General features: G+C 41.6%; 2 protein-coding genes and 1 pseudogene across 4 annotated transcripts in view; 1 reads left to right on the forward strand and 2 right to left on the reverse strand.

Annotated features, from left to right (window-relative positions):
• Window positions 1–16170, reverse strand: part of LOC139374877 (E3 ubiquitin-protein ligase TRIM21-like) — a 155271-nt gene that overhangs the window by 125488 nt on the left and 13613 nt on the right. The gene's annotated exons all lie outside the window — the stretch shown is intronic.
• Window positions 1–16170, forward strand: part of LOC139374876 (choline transporter-like protein 1) — a 39009-nt gene that overhangs the window by 19189 nt on the left and 3650 nt on the right. For both annotated transcript variants that reach the window (XM_071116060.1, XM_071116059.1), the window contains 3 exons: window positions 361–529; window positions 836–992; window positions 16006–16089. In XM_071116060.1, coding sequence (XP_070972161.1) covers window positions 361–529; window positions 836–992; window positions 16006–16089 — 410 coding nt within the window. The remainder of the gene's footprint in view (window positions 1–360; window positions 530–835; window positions 993–16005; window positions 16090–16170) is intronic.
• LOC139375494 (E3 ubiquitin/ISG15 ligase TRIM25-like) lies at window positions 12410–13524 on the reverse strand (annotated as a pseudogene).

The raw sequence follows: 16170 nt of genomic DNA on the forward strand, positions 1-16170 counted from the left end.
TTCCTTTGTCTGCCTTTTAGCTGTTCCTGGATGTTATTCAGATTAGAGTTCGATAAACTAGATAACCTTAAAAAAAGAGTGTCCAACAAACTCATCCAAGCTGCAGTGTTTGTTGTTGCAAAATGGTGCCATCTTGCTGTATTATATTTGAATGAAAATATTTTCCCCAAAAAATCTTCCAGGAACACAATCATGATCCTTGAATGCCTTGCAGATCAGAGGAGATCAGCCTGCCCCTAATCTTGGCTGTAGGGAACCCTGTAAAGAACGAGAAGATTGACCCCTAACCTTAGCTGTGTGCCCCTACAGGCACCCCTGTGCAGAGCGACCTCGAACCCTGTCTGTGTGTAACCCCTACAGGTAGCCCAGTGCAGAGTGAGGAGACAGGGCTGGTGGAGTTTCGTATGTCAGGTCCACTCCAGTACATGGTGTGGTACCACGCTGTGGGCCTCATCTGGATCAGTCAGTTCATCCTGGCCTGCCAGCAGATGACCGTGGCCGGAGCTGTGGTCACCTACTACTTCACAAGGTCAGGAGAGAGTGTTGTGATGAAATGCTATGTGATGAAATGCCATGTGATGAAACGCTATGTGATGAAATGTAATAAAAGTAATGGCATGCTTGTGATGTGTTCACTTGGAAATATCCCGTATCAGACCTGGGTACAGGTTTCTGGGTTTCTTCTGTCAAATACGTTATCTGCACTTCATTGAGCGCCTGCTTTATTGGTCCATTAGTACGGACAACACTATTTAATCCCAAGTCAGTCCTGTATCAGTTAATTGGACTATTTTACAACTCTTCTTATTTTCCTCTATCCTGTGGTGGACATCAGGAATAAATCTCAACTGCCCATGACCCCCATCGTGTCGTCTATGCTGCGTCTGACCCGCTACCATCTGGGCACCGTGGCCAAAGGCTCCTTCATCATCACCCTGGTGGAGATCCCTCGCCTCATCCTCACATACATCCACAACCAGCTGAAAGGAAAAGTAGGTACTTTATCTCATTCAGCTATATCAAATGTATTTGTCACATGCGCCGAATACAATAGGTGTATATCACTTACATCCACAATCAGTTCAATGGCAGAGTATGTAGGGTGTTCACGCACTGGTCTAGAATGTTGAGGAAAAACGGGGCAATTCAAGAGAGTACTACAAAATTAATGTCAAGACGTAGTTTTCTTTGCCCTATGTCATTATAAATCTCATATAATGAATAATTCAATTGTTCTCTACAACATTATAACCGTAATAATATACTTGTACTTTTTTAAATTTGATTTATATTGACAGGAAAGTCATACTGAGACTAGGATCTCTTCCACAGAGGAGCCCTACATAAATACACCAAACACATACAATATATAAAATTACAAAACATATGAAGAAAAACAGACATTTATCAACATAAGAGGTCATTACTCTGAACTGACCAAGGGGAACATCTAATTTCAGAGAGCTCTGGAAGTGGTTCCACATAAAGGCGCAACCCCCCCCCCCCCCCCCCTAAAAGCAGCTTTACCCAACTCTGTGGAGACCAAAGGGGCCTCCAGGGTTATCCAAGCCTGAGACCGGGTTTTGGTCATTTGTAAATCTAAATTGAATTCATGATGATAGATACATAGGAAGTTTCTGCATGAGTGCTTTGTAGATAAACACAAGCAAATGCTGCTCTCTCCTTACATGCAAAGAGACCCAACCCACTTTTTGATACAAAACACAATGGTGAGTTCTGTAACCATGACCAGTAATAAACCTAAGAGCACAATGGTGAGTTCTGTGACCATGACCAGTAATAAACCTAAGGGAACAATGGTGGGTTCTAGGGTTTGAACTATTGTTTTTCTGAAACAATTCTATATTGAATGGACTTATTTGTATAAACCTTGAATGAATTAATAATTTTATGTGTGAACACCCTTGAAAAAGGACGGGTGGCTGCGACCCACCCCTTTTGAAGGCCCTCGGATACATTTTTATGGAACTCAGTCGAGGTCTCAACTTACTGTTCCGAGTTAGAATAGTAGAATACACAAGGTGCAGTTTAGAAATTTGGTTGTGCATCAGCGGTTTCTCTCGTTATGTCAGTCACTTAAAGAGGAAGTGACAGCTTTTTAGCAACATGAAATCTTAGAAAAATCAGTTCATATACACCCCCAGGAAGAATATTATATATTTTGTTTACATTTTATGACAAGGGAACACTTTAGATATGGTTGTTGAAATACTTTCACACTTTCCTAGAATGTTTGGGAAGGACGTAGGGTAAGGTATTTGTGAAAATTCTATTGTGGTAAAGCGACCGTGCATTTGGGCAATTTAATAGACACGGCATAAAACCTACCCCCCAACAAAAACGTGTCAATCTTGTTCAGGACCGGACTCTACACAGACCGATGCACCATAGCCAATCAGAGCTACAATAGGTCTATATGGAAATAAGCTATTTGCCTCACCGGCCTGCCATTATTCAATTTGAACTGAACTGTGTGTTTACAAGCAGTAAGTAACAACAGCACGACATTAGAAATCATTCGCCAAAAGCCACAAAGATACATTTTATTGGCTTTCTGCAAATATGTATATACAGAGGTCCTCTTACATTGAGAAGGGTGCAACTGCAGCCCGCAATTTGGGGTGTTCCTGCATGTAGGCATCCCTGCATCTGCAGGAACCCCTCTTTATACTTCTGTTGGTCAATTTTTAATTGACTCCAGTACATAGGCGGGAGGCAGGGGCACTTCAGTAGATTAAATGGTGGTAATGCACCATAATGTTGGATGCCAACATCCGATAAACCCCACAGAAGAAGAACAGGCAGGGGTGACAACAGTAGTTAGCTATAGCTAGTACACACCGGTAATGGTAGTTAGCTATAGCTAATACACACCTGTAGTGTCCTTCACCCCCGCCTGTCGGGTAGTTTTCCCACAGTTCTGTAAACGACAGCAAGGGCAGGTGTTCGGCAGGTGGGAGTGAAGGACACTGTGTGCTAGCTTAGCCAGCTTGTCCTAAGGAGGACTCTGGTACACAGCAGGCGGGGGCGTCACCGTGTGCAAGCCAGTTAACTACAGTAGTAAGCTAGCACACAGTGTCACCCCAGCCTTCCACCGTGTCCTTCGCCCCTGCCTGTTGAGCACTGTTTTCGCGCAATTCTGGTAATGATGTTGAAGGCAGGTTTAGGTTTAGCAGGTGGGAGCCAAGGACACTTTCTACCGACTTCGGTACACAGCAGGCGGGGGCGAAAAATCTCAAATACTCATAATACACATTTTGACAACTGAATGGGAACGGCCTGCTCGCCCATTTGATCGATGCCAAATACATTTAATAGACAACTAAGAGATATGCATGCTAACTGTGCATACGTTGTTCAAGTTCAGCGTAGCTAGCTAGCTAGCAAAGTGACACCCGCATCTCTAGCTGTAGCCAACAAAAAACGATATGACAGGGGAAAAGGCGGCCACTCACCAACTCGTGCCATGACATGACATCCTTCCAGCAGCTAGCTAGCTAATGTTAGACTCCTTGTTTTTAGCTTGCTAAATAAATAGATACTCTAGCCTATTAGGAATGTTATGACTGACTTGAGATCATTGCCCTTGCCAGTTTGTTTGTATTGATGTTCCCTGCCTTAGTTTTGTCAGTTTTTGTCCAAAATATTGAGTCATTGAAACTGAAACAGTGCATCCTGAATGGGTGGAGGCAGCAAGCACTCAACCAGGGCAGCTGTGATTTACAACCTAATAGCAATATGTATTGGTGAATTATATTAGTCATGCATTGAACTGCATTCATCTGTTTTGCCAACAATGCTATATTCTGCGTCATAGAAGTTGGAGTCAAATAGAATCTATTTTTAAAACCTCTTATTGTCTGTTTATTTCATATATGCAAAGTAGTTAAAACGCTGCCAGTTCCACTTTAATTAGCCCATGTCTGCTAATGCTGTTAGTTTAGCAGCTAGCTATCTAAAATGTCTCTGCACCCCATGGCAAAATGTGTAGAATTGCAGGAAACTTGCTTTAAAACAGCAACATTTTCTCTACACCCCATGTCAAAATGGTGTTAAACATGATTTTTGAATGAGTAGCCCATGTCTGTACCCCACACATACAATTATTTGTAAGGTCCCTCAGTCGAGCAGTGAATTTCAAGCACAGATTCAACAACAAAGACTACATGTAGGGAGGTTTTCCAATGCCTCACAAAGGGCACCAAAAGCAGACATTGACTATCCCTTTGAGTATGGTGAAGTTATTTATTACACTGTGGATGATGTATCAATACACCCAGTCACTATAAAGTTGACATAGAGGAAAGAAACCACTCGGGGATTTCACCAATGGCGATATTTAAACCAGTTAGAGTTAGATGGCTATGATAGGAGAAAACTGAGGATGGATTAACAACATTGTAGTTACTCCACAATACTAACCTAAATGACAGAGTGAAAAGAAGGAAGCCTGTACGCAATACTAATATTGTTTGTAATAAGGTACTAAAGTAATTGAACTTTTTGTCCTGAATACAAAGCATTATGTTTGAGGCAAATCCAACACAACAGAGTACCACTGTAATGGGTGAGTGCTGGTGGCAGGGAAGTCAAGCGCAGGAGAGTGAACTTGGTATAAACGGAGCAGTTTAATAAGTATTCAAAAACTCTGAAAACCAAAATATACTAAATAAAATAAGAGGGTGCAAAACCTGTCGCACACCAGAACATAACTACACACATACATACAACAAACAATCACCGACAAGGACATGAGGGTAAACAGAGGGTTAAATACACAACATGTAATTGATGGGATTGAAATCAGGTGTGATGTAAGACGAGACAAAGTCAATGGAAAATGGATCAGCGATGGCGAGAAGGTCGGTGACGTCGACCGCCGAACACTGCCCGAACAAGGAGAGGGACCAACTTCGTTGGAAGTCGTGACAACCACTCTTCATATTTTCAAGCATGGTGGTGGCTGCATCATGTTATGGGTATGCTTGTCATCGGCAAGGACTAGTGCTTTTTTGTGGGGGGTAAAAATAAAAGAAATAGAGCTAAGCACAGGCAAAGAGGAAAACCTGGTTCAGTCTGCTTTCCAACAGACACTGGTAGACAAATCCACCTTTTAACAGGACAATAACTTAAAACGCAAGGCCAAATATACACTGGAGTTACTTACCAAGACGACATTGAATGTTCCTAAGTGGCCTAGTTACAGTTTTGGCTTAAATTGGCTTGACAATCTATGGCAAGACTTGAAAATGGCTGTCTAGCAATGATCAACAGCTAACTTGAAAGAGCTTGAAGATATTTTTCAAGAATAATGGCAGGTTTTCAATAAGAATAAGGTTTTCAAAGCTCTTTGGGACTTACCCATAAAGACTAGCAGCTGTAATCGCTGCCAAAGATGATTCTAACACATATTGACTCAGGTGGTTGAACAGTTATCTAATAAAAAAAATACAGTGGTTCCTCAATTAATAGTTTTGAGATTATGCCGCAGGACTTAATTTGTGGTTTAGTATGTTATCCTCCGTCACTGCTTCATTGCTCCAGACCACCGCAAGGGGGAGTTAGAACACTGATTATGCTTTTGGAAGCTGCACATTTAAAAATATATATATATTCCATGATATTATTAAGATATATGTGTTGGCTGAATATAAGCAGCAAGTGATGTTTGCTAAATAATCAAGTTGATGGCGCAGTCATATAGCCTCGGCACCTACATAAAGCTGAGTGACTCACTCATTCATGGCTTTGGATCAAAAATAAATAAGTACCCACATTCTTTCTGATAGTCTAGAAGTGAAAAATAGAAGTGATTATAAAAGTCACAACTCTACAATTGTTCGCTAGTTTTGGTCTCACATAAGCACGGTCTGTGAAGTGCGTTTAACTAAAATAAGCAATTTTGTTAAAAAAAAACAGGAAATATATAGACTTATGAACACTTAAAAAACGAGAGTCAGGGTTAGTGCTTTGTGTATGTTATTGGTTATCCAGACCTGGATGCCATGTATAATAGTCTCTAAAAGGACACATGTTATCACCGTTTCTTGCATCCTTTCAGAGAGAGAATTTAAACAGCAACCTGTTTAAATTATATCATTATATATCAAAAATATTCAATTTTATTTGGAATGGCAAGCCAGACAAAATTAAAAGGACCAATTGTCTCTCCCCATGTTCAAGAATGGCCTTTTCCCCTTTATGAAGTTTCCAACCACTCCACTTTCAGTTATTTGAAAATGAAATCATCTCCAAAATATAGTTATTTTTTAAACAAGGACTTAGAAAATGAGATTATGAACTCTGCAAACAACGTTTCCAGTACGAGAATGAGAATGGTAAATGACTGTAATTAATACATTCATTCATTACAAAAGAAGCCACCCATCCACCCATTATGGACTATTAGCAGGACAATAGACTATGGCCAAGAAAGAGGGTAGGGGGGAATTGTATCGTCAATTTCTCAAGCCAAAACATCTTGATGGTCTCCACCAGTTCATCTTTGCTTGTAGAGTTACGGATGAATGTTTTCAGTTGATGCCAAAACAAGTTAGATCGGGTTTAAATCAGGAGACCTACATGTGGAGATGGATAAAATATATTTTTTAGATATACTGTAGGCCTACCGTAGGTGTTGTAGGACTTTTATTTAACCTTTATTTTACTACATAAAGGTTTGCTTACTCTGCTGGTGCCTTGACCCAGTTTTTGACCTCATTTGCAATGCAAACCCGGGTGGCAAACGCTTTTCATCAAGCCAGCTTATTTCTATGGTGCTACCCGTTCCAGGGTTGGGACTGTATCCACCAGAGGACTTGAAAATGAGTCGGTGCTGAGAGGATCACCAAAACTAAAGGTATTTTGGTTTCCGTACATTTAAAAAAATGTTTTATGTGTATAGCCTATCAATGTGTAGACATGCAGTCGTGGCTAAAAGTTTTGAGAATGACACAAATATACATTTTCACAAAGTCTGCTGCCTCAGTTTGTATGATGGCAATTTGCATATACTCCAGAATGTTATGAAGAGTGATCAGATGAATTGCAAAGTCCCTCTTTGCCATGCAAATGAACTGAATCCCCCAAAAACATTTCCACTGCATTTCAGCCCCGCCACAAAAGGACCAGCTAACATCATGTCAGTGATTCTCTCGTTAACACAGGTGTGAGTGTTGACGAGGACAAGGCTGGAGATCACTCTGTCATGCTGATCGAGTTCGAATAATAGAGTGGAAGCTTCAAAATGAGGGTGTTGCTTGGAATCATTGTTCTTCCTCTGTCAGCCATGGTTACCTGCAAGGAAACGTGCTGTCATCATTGCTTTGCACAAAAAAGGCTTCACAGGCAAGGATTTTGCTGCCAGTAAGATTTCACCTGAATCAACCAGTTATCAGATCATCAAGAACTTCAAGGAGAGTGGTTCAATTGTTGTGAAGAAGGCTTCAGGGCGCCCAAGAAAGTCCAGCAAGCGCCTGGACCATCTTCTAAAGTTGATTCAGCTGCGGGATCGGGGTACCACCAGTACAGAGCTTACTCAGGAATGGCAGCAGGCAGGTGTGAGTGCATCTGCACGCACAGTGAGGCGAAGACTTTTGGAGGATGGCTTAGTGTCAAGAAGGGCAGCAAAGAAGCCACTTCTCTCCAGGAAAAACATCAGGGTCAGACTGATATTCTGCAAAAAGTACAGGGATTGGACTGCTGAGGACTAGGGTACAGTAATTTTCTCTGATGAATCCCCTTTCCGATTGTTTGGGGCATCGGGGAAAAAAGCTTGTCCGGAGAAGACAAGGTGAGCGCTACCATCAGTCCTGTGTCATGCCAACAGTAACGCATCCTGAGACCATTCATGTGTGGGGTTGCTTCTCAGCCAAGGGAGTGGGCTCACTCACAATGTTGCCTAAGAACACAGCCATGAATAAAGAATGGTACCAGCACATCCTCCAAGAGCAACTTCTCCCAACCATCCAGGAACAGTTTGGTCACGAACAATGCCTTTTCCAGCATAATGGAGCACCTTGCCATAAGGCAAAAGTGATAACTAAGCGGCTCGTGGAACAAAACATCGATATTTTGGGTGCATGGCCAGGAAACTCCCCAAACCTTAATCCCATTGAGAACTTGTGGTCAATCATCAAGAACTGGGTGGACAAACAAAACCCCACAAGTTCTGACAAACTCCAAGCATTGATTATGCAAGAATGGGCTGCCATCAGTCAGGATGTGGCTCAGAAGTTAATTGACAGCATGCCAGGGCGGATTGCAGAGGTCTTGAAAAAGAAGAGTCAACACTGCAAATATTGACTCTTTGCATCAACTTGTAATTGTCAATAAAAGCCTTTGACACTTATGAAATGCTTGTAATTATACTTCAGTATTCTATAGTAACATCTGACAAAAATATCTAAAGATAATTGATAATTGTGTACTAAAACCATCCATGTGTTTTTTCAGAGCATGCAACCATGCCGACAACCTCAAATGACTGCCTCGCCTGGTTCACCAACTACTTCTCAGATAGAGTTCAGTATGTCAAATCGGAGGGCCTGTTGTCCGGACCTCTGGCAGTCTCTATGGGGGTGCCACAGGGTTCAATTCTTGGGCCGACTCTTTTCTCTCTATACATCAATGATGTTGCTCTTGCTGCTGGTGATTCTCTGATCCACCTCTACGCAAATGACACTATTCTGTATAATTCTGGCCCTTCTTTGGACAGTGTGTTAATAAACCTCCAAACGAGCTTCAATGCCATACAACACTCCTTCCATGGCCTCCAACTGCTCTTAAATGCTAGTAAAACTAAATGCATGCTTTTCAACCGATCGCTGCCCGCACCCGCCTGCCCGACTAGCATCACTACTCTGGACGGTTCTGACTTAGAATATGTGGACAACTACAAATACCTAGGTGTCTGGTTAGACTGTAAAGTCTCCTTCCAGACTCACATGAAGCATCTCCAATCCAAAAATAAATCTAGAATCGGCTTCACAACAAAGCCTCCTTCACTCATGATGCTAAACATACCCTTGTAAAACTGACTATCCTACCGATCCTTGACTTCGGTGATGTCATTTACAAAATAGCCAAAAACACTCTACTCAGCAAATTAGATGTAGTCTATCACAGTGCCATCCTTTTTGTTGCCAAAGCCTTATATACTACCTACCACTGCGACCTGTATGCTCTCGTTGGCTGGCCCTCGCTTCATATTCGTCGCCAAACCCACTGGATCCAGGTCATCTATAAGTCTTTGCTAGGGAAAGCCCTGCCTTATCTCAGCTCACTGGTCACCATAGCAACACCCACCCGTAGCACGCGCTCCAGCAGGTATATTTCACTGGTCATCCCCAAAGCCAACTCCTACTTTGGCCGCCTTTTTTTCCAGTTCTCTGCTGCTAATGACTGGAATGAATTGCAAAAATCACTGAAGCTGGAGACTTATATCTCCCTCACTAACTTTAAGCATCAGCTGTCAGAGCAGCTTAACGATCACAGCACCTCTACACAGCCCATCTGTAAATAGCCCACCCAACTACCTCATTCCCCAAATTGTTATTTATTCTTGCTCTTTTTGCACCCCAGTATCTCTACTTGCACATCATCATCTGGACATCTATCACTCCGGTGTTAATGCTAAATTATAATTATTTTGCCACTATGGCCTATTTATTGCCTTACCTCCCTAATCTTACTACATTTGCACACACTGTATGTAGAGTTTTCTATTGTGTTATTGACTGTACGTTTGTTTATCCCACGTGTAACTCTGTGTTGTTTTTGTCGCAGTGCTTTGCTTTATCTTGGCCAGGTCGCAGTTGTAAATGAGAACGTGTTCTCAACTGGCCTAACTGGTTAAATAAAGGTGAAATAGAATAAAATTAATAAAGCATCTGTGGAGAAATGGCTGGACAACAGGCCTCACCAAAAAAAAACGCATGGTTCCACAGAATAGCAACTGGGATGGACCCCGAGGCGAATGTGGCTTCTTCATCAACATGTTTAAGCTTTCGTTAATAAAATAATGATAAAAATACTCTTTCAAAATGCAGATGTTTATTTTGCTATGGATCCATAACGAATTACTATGGGAATAAATATCACTGAATGACAGAAATATTGGAACAAAGTAGGCTTGTATCCATGCCTGGGCCTGCAGGACACAGAGTTCTTTGTTTTGTCGGGTCGAAAACTACAGAACAGTACAAAACAAGAGAACACATTATTCATCCACAGCTACTTCGAAGTCTGTGGAGGGCTGAGTACATCCTTTATTGTATTCACTTATACAGTATCAACATGATATTAACTTATAGAGCTAATAAGAGACTAAAATAACTGTGGGTAAATACAGTGCCTTCAGAAAGTATTCATATCCCATGACTTATTCCACATTTTGCTGTGTTACAGCCTGATTTCAAAATGTATTCAGTTGATTGTTTTTCTTACCCATCTACACACATACACAATAATGACAAAGTGAAAACATGTTTTTTTGAGAATATATTGAAATTGAAATACAGAAATATATAATTTACGTAAGTATTCATACCCCTGAATCAATACTTTGTAGAAACACTTTTGGCTGCGATTACAGCTTTGAGTCATCTTGGGTATGTCTGTATCAGCTTTGCACATCTGGATTTGGGGATTTTCTCCCATTCTTCCTTGCAGATTTTCTCAATCTCTGTTAAGTTTAATTGGGGAGCGGTAGTGAACAGCAATCTTCAAGTCTTTCCACAGATTTTCAATGTGTTTCAAGCCTGAGCTGTGGCTGGGCTACTTAAGGACTTTCACATTCTTGTTCTGAAGCCATTCCAGCATTGCTTTGGCTGTAGGCTTGGGGTCATTGTCCTGAACAATGATACATACATACATACATATATGTATACATACATAAATCTTCACCCCAGTCTAAGGTTGTTTGCACTCTGAAGAAGGTTCTCATCAAAGGAATTGCCTGTATTTGGCTCCATTCATTGTTCCCTCTGTCCTTACCAGTCTCTGCCGCTGAAAAGCATCCCCATAGCATGATACTGCCACCACCATGCCTCACGGTAGAGATGGTGTTAGACGGGTGATGAGTTGTGCTGGTTTTCTTCAGACATTGTGCTTTGCAGTCATGCCAAAGAGTTACATCAGACCACAGAATCTTTTGCTTTATGCTCTGTCTTTCATTTGCCTTTTTGCAAACTCCAGGCGTGCTATCATGTGCCTTTTTCTCGGGTGGTTTTCGTCTGGCCGTTCTCCCATCAAGCCCATATTGGTGAAGTGCTGTAGAGACTGTTGTTCTCCCATCTCAGCTAAGGACTCTGTAGTTCTGTCAGTGTGGTCATTGGATTCTAGGTCACCTCCCTGACTAAGGTCCTTCTTGCCTGGTTGCTCAGTTTGGTTGGACGGTAGCTCCAGGCAGAGTCTGGGTAGTTCCATGTTTTTTTCTATTTCCCAATGATGGAGACAACTGTGCTCTTGGAAACTATCAACACTCTAGAAATTGTTTTATACCCTTCCCAGATATATGCCTCATCACAATTCTATCTCGGGAGATCTACGGACAGTTCCTTAGACTTCATGGTTTACTCTAGTTTCTGCTCTGACATGCCTTGTTAACTGTGGGACCTTTATATAGACAGTAGTGTTTCTTTATAAATCATGTACAAACAATTGAATTGGCCACAGGTGTACTCCAAGTTGTTTTGTGACATCTCAGGGATGATCAAAGGAAATTGGATGTGTCTGAGCTCAATTTGTAGTGTGATTTGTAGTGTGAATACTTATGTAAATGAGATATTCCTGTTTTCACTTTGCATTATGGGGAATTGTGTGTTGATGGATGAACAAAATAATATATTTAATCCATTTGAATTCAGGCTGTAACACAACAAATTGTGGAGTAAGTCAAGGGGTATGAATATTTTCTGAAGGTGCACAGTAGGTAGATTTGAATAATCAAAGCAACATAACTTGTATTACTTATTTAAGTTAATGCCAGTTAAGTTTTCATTTTCAGTAAGCACAAGCATTTATTATCCATATTAAGATGTACAGAACCGTTTTCATTTCATGATGAAATTTCAGAGGAAATCTGTGATCATTCTAATGTGACATGTCAATCTGACTAAATACACTAATTTTGATGATTTGTAAATTGTCTGTTGCAGAACAACAGTTCCCTCGTTGTTTAACCAGTCTGTGTGATTGACATGAGAGATGATGAGAAGGGCTGAGTTTTTGCGATCAGTATTATTACAGGATTCAAAGAATGGAAAGAGTGTCTCTGTAAAGGTGCAGACAGTGGAAGAGTAGATATGAGACCTGGCCTCCACATCATAAAAGGAGACGTGACCCTCCACATAGTCCACAAACAACCCTACCTTCTGGGGCTTCTCTCTCAGGGAGAGAAGGCAGTCCAGAGTCCATTCTCAGGGCTCAGTGTGATTTTACCCTTCCTGTCAATGGACTATCTGGCCACACCTACATCCCAGTCAGTCTTCCCCTTAACCGTCACCTCATATGTAAAATCTCCCAGAGGAGAAGCCATCCTTTCCGAGGGTCATGGCATAACGGTCAAACCTTTTTGGAGTGTCCGGAAGATTCTGTGGTGTGTTTCCATGTCTTACTTGTTTCCCGTCTTCAGACAGGATCAGACTGGAATGTGCTGTATCAGGGTCCAGAGACGTAAGTGTGATTTCAGGCAGCTTCTCCATCTCTTTATTCAGCGTCCAGCTAAGACAAAAGCTCTCCTCGCGGTCCCCACACACATATCACTGAGAACACTGAGCTCAGTGATTTACTGCCCCAGCTCTTTAGAGCCCTTCAGCCTGCCTCTCTACTGCCTTCTGCTTCTCCTCAATCACCTCAACACGCTCAGCCTGGCTTTTCTCAATGGATTTCACCAGAGTACTGAAGAACTGCATACACTCTGCTATCTCTCTCTCTGCATCACTCTTCCTCTGTATGGACAGTGTCATAAGTCTTGTGGTCTGTTTCAGTGCAGAACTGACACACACACACGCCTGGTCATTACTACAGAACACCTCCAGGGGTCTGTCATGCTTCTTACACATCCTGTCTTCCAGGTTCTCCACAGGGTCGATCAGCTTGTGTCTCTTGAATGCTGGGGCTATCTGATGAGGCTCCAGGTGAGTCTCACAGTAAGAGGTCTGACACACGAGGCAGGACTTCAGGGCACCGAGGTTCATCACACTGCACACGTCACAGGGCTTTTTTTGTCAACGTTTGGGAGGGGACTCATCTTCACCCCTGTCTCTCATCCTTTTAAAATTCTCTACAACCTCTCTGAAGGTCGTGTCGACACGAAGCTCAAGTCGTCTGGAGAATTGCTCCTGTCGGACATCGACACAGGTCCTTGCCGTTCCGGTACTTTGTGACAAAGACCATGCAGAAGTTGTGTCCACACGAAGTGGAGACTGGCTCAGTGAACACATCCAGACAGATAGAGCACAGGAACTGCTCTTCAGACAGGAGACTGCTGGAGGAAGCCATATCTAGAGAGAGAGAGAAAACACTCTCTGAAATACTTCAGATCAAAATACTAAAAGACTCCAGCTCCAGATTATAATCAATCAATAATGCATTATATATATACAGTGCCTTGCGAAAGTATTCGGCCCCCTTGAACTTTGCGACCTTTCGCCACATTTCAGGCTTCAAACATAAAGATATAAAACTGTATTTTTTTGTGAAGAATCAACAACAAGTGATACACAATCATGAAGTGGAACGACATTTATTGGATATTTCAAACTTTATTAACAAATCAAAAACTGAAAAATTGGGCGTGCAAAATTATTCAGCCCCTTTACTTTCAGTGCAGCAAACTCTCTCCAGAAGTTCAGTGAGGATCTCTGAATGATCCAATGTTGATCTAAATGACTAATGATGATAAATACAATCCACCTGTGTGTAATCAAGTCTCCGTATAAATGCACCTGCACTGTGATAGTCTCAGAGGTCCGTTAAAGGCGCAGGGAGCATCATGAAGAACAAGGAACACACCAGGCAGGTCCGAGATACTGTTGTGAAGAAGTTTAAAGCCGGATTTGGATACAAGAATATTTCCCAAGCTTTAAACATCCCAAGGAGCACTGTGCAAGCGATAATATTGAAATGGAAGGAGTATCAGACCACTGCAAATCTACCAAGACCTGGCCGTCCCTCTAAACTTTCAGCTCATACAAGGAGAAGACTGATCAGAGATGCAGCCAAGAGGCCCATGATCACTCTGGATGAACTGCAGAGATCTACAGCTGAGGTGGGAGACTCTGTCCATAGGACAACAATCAGTCGTATATTGCACAAATCTGGCCTTTATGGAAGAGTGGCAAGAAGAAAGCCATTTCTTAAAGATATCCATAAAAAGTGTCGTTTAAAGTTTGCCACAAGCCACCTGGGAGACACACCAAACATGTGGAAGAAGGTGCTCTGGTCAGATAAAACCAAAATTGAACTTTTTGGCAACAATGCAAAATGTTATGTTTGGCGTAAAAGCAACACAGCCCATCACCCTGAACACACCATCCCCACTGTCAAACATGGTGGTGGCAGCATCATGGTTTGGGCCTGCTTTTCTTCAGCAGGGACAGGGAAGTTGGTTAAAATTGATGGGAAGATGGATGGAGCCAAATACAGGACCATTCTGGAAGAAAACCTGATGGAGTCTGCAAAAGACCTGAGACTGGGACGGAGATTTGTCTTCCAACAAGACAATGATCCAAAACATAAAGCAAAATCTACAATGGAATGGTTCAAAAATAAACATATCCAGGTGTTAGAATGGCCAAGTCAAAGTCCAGACCTGAATCCAATCGAGAATCTGTGGAAAGAACTGAAAACTGCTGTTCACAAATGCTCTCCATCCAACCTCACTGAGCTCGAGCTGTTTTGCAAGGAGGAATGGGAAAAAATGTCAGTCTCTCGATGTGCAAAACTGATAGAGACATACCCCAAGCGACTTACAGCTGTAATCGCAGCAAAAGGTGGCGCTACAAAGTATTAACTTAAGGGGGCTGAATAATTTTGCACGCCCAATTTTTCAGTTTTTGATTTGTTAAAAAAGTTTGAAATATCCAATAAATGTCGTTCCACTTCATGATTGTGTCCCACTTGTTGTTGATTCTTCACAAAAAAATACAGTTTTATATTTTTATGTTTGAAGCCTGAAATGTGGCAAAAGGTCGCAAAGTTCAAGGGGGCCGAATACTTTCGCAAGGCACTGTATATATATATATTTTTTTTACAGAGCATTATTTATTTCCTCTAATGACAGTAGAAATTAATCAATTTTCTAAATATAGTTAAACATAGCTACGGTAGATAAAGAAAACAGGAGATGATCATAAACTGTTATCAGGTAAACATTTCTTCACCAATCCTTGTAAATCTCTACTGACCTGTGTCTGTGTAAAAGAGTGTGGGCGTGTTCTCCGATGTTTATGTTCTGGACTATAGTATCAACAAAAACGACCGGAGAGTCAGCATCGTGAAGATACTTTTCTGAAGAGTTTGAGGGTGTTTACTCGTGTGCACAACATACAGTAGTAGGTGTATCCCACCCAGTGCTGTTCTGTGCTCTGGAACAGAATTAACCCTTCACGTGGCTTATCTCTGTCTTCATTCCTGATACATTCTTTTACCATTTCAAAATCAAACAAGGTTGAACAGTTTAAACAGGAGTGTTCTATTTTTTTTTTACTGATTTAGGTCGAAAAAGTGTGAATCAGAAATGTTTAAACATAAAGACCTATTGCAGGTGTATGGAAGGTTTTCAGACAACAACAACAGTTAAAATTCCACACTGGGATGAAAAAATAGTGGCAGTCTTGGCAGATTTGACAATTAATTAAGAAGCAAGACATATCCCAGATTGTGTTGTTAAACGTTCTCGCTTTCACTTATACCAATTACCAGTTTGTCAAGTCAGACAATGGGTGGAGAACTAAAACTGAATGTGTTTTCTGTTGGTAGGAAAATGCCTGTGCTCGCTGTATGCTGAAAGCCTGCATCTGCTGCTTGTGGTGCCTGAAGAAGTGTCTAACATACCTGAATCAAGTAAGTGTCCTATCAGACTGATTGTCATCTAAGATGTGGATTATTCTCACTATTACACACATTATATCATTGACAACAGTC

The sequence above is a fragment of the Oncorhynchus clarkii genome, chromosome 19, assembly GCF_045791955.1.
Source record: "Oncorhynchus clarkii lewisi isolate Uvic-CL-2024 chromosome 19, UVic_Ocla_1.0, whole genome shotgun sequence".
Lineage (NCBI taxonomy): Eukaryota > Metazoa > Chordata > Actinopteri > Salmoniformes > Salmonidae > Oncorhynchus > Oncorhynchus clarkii.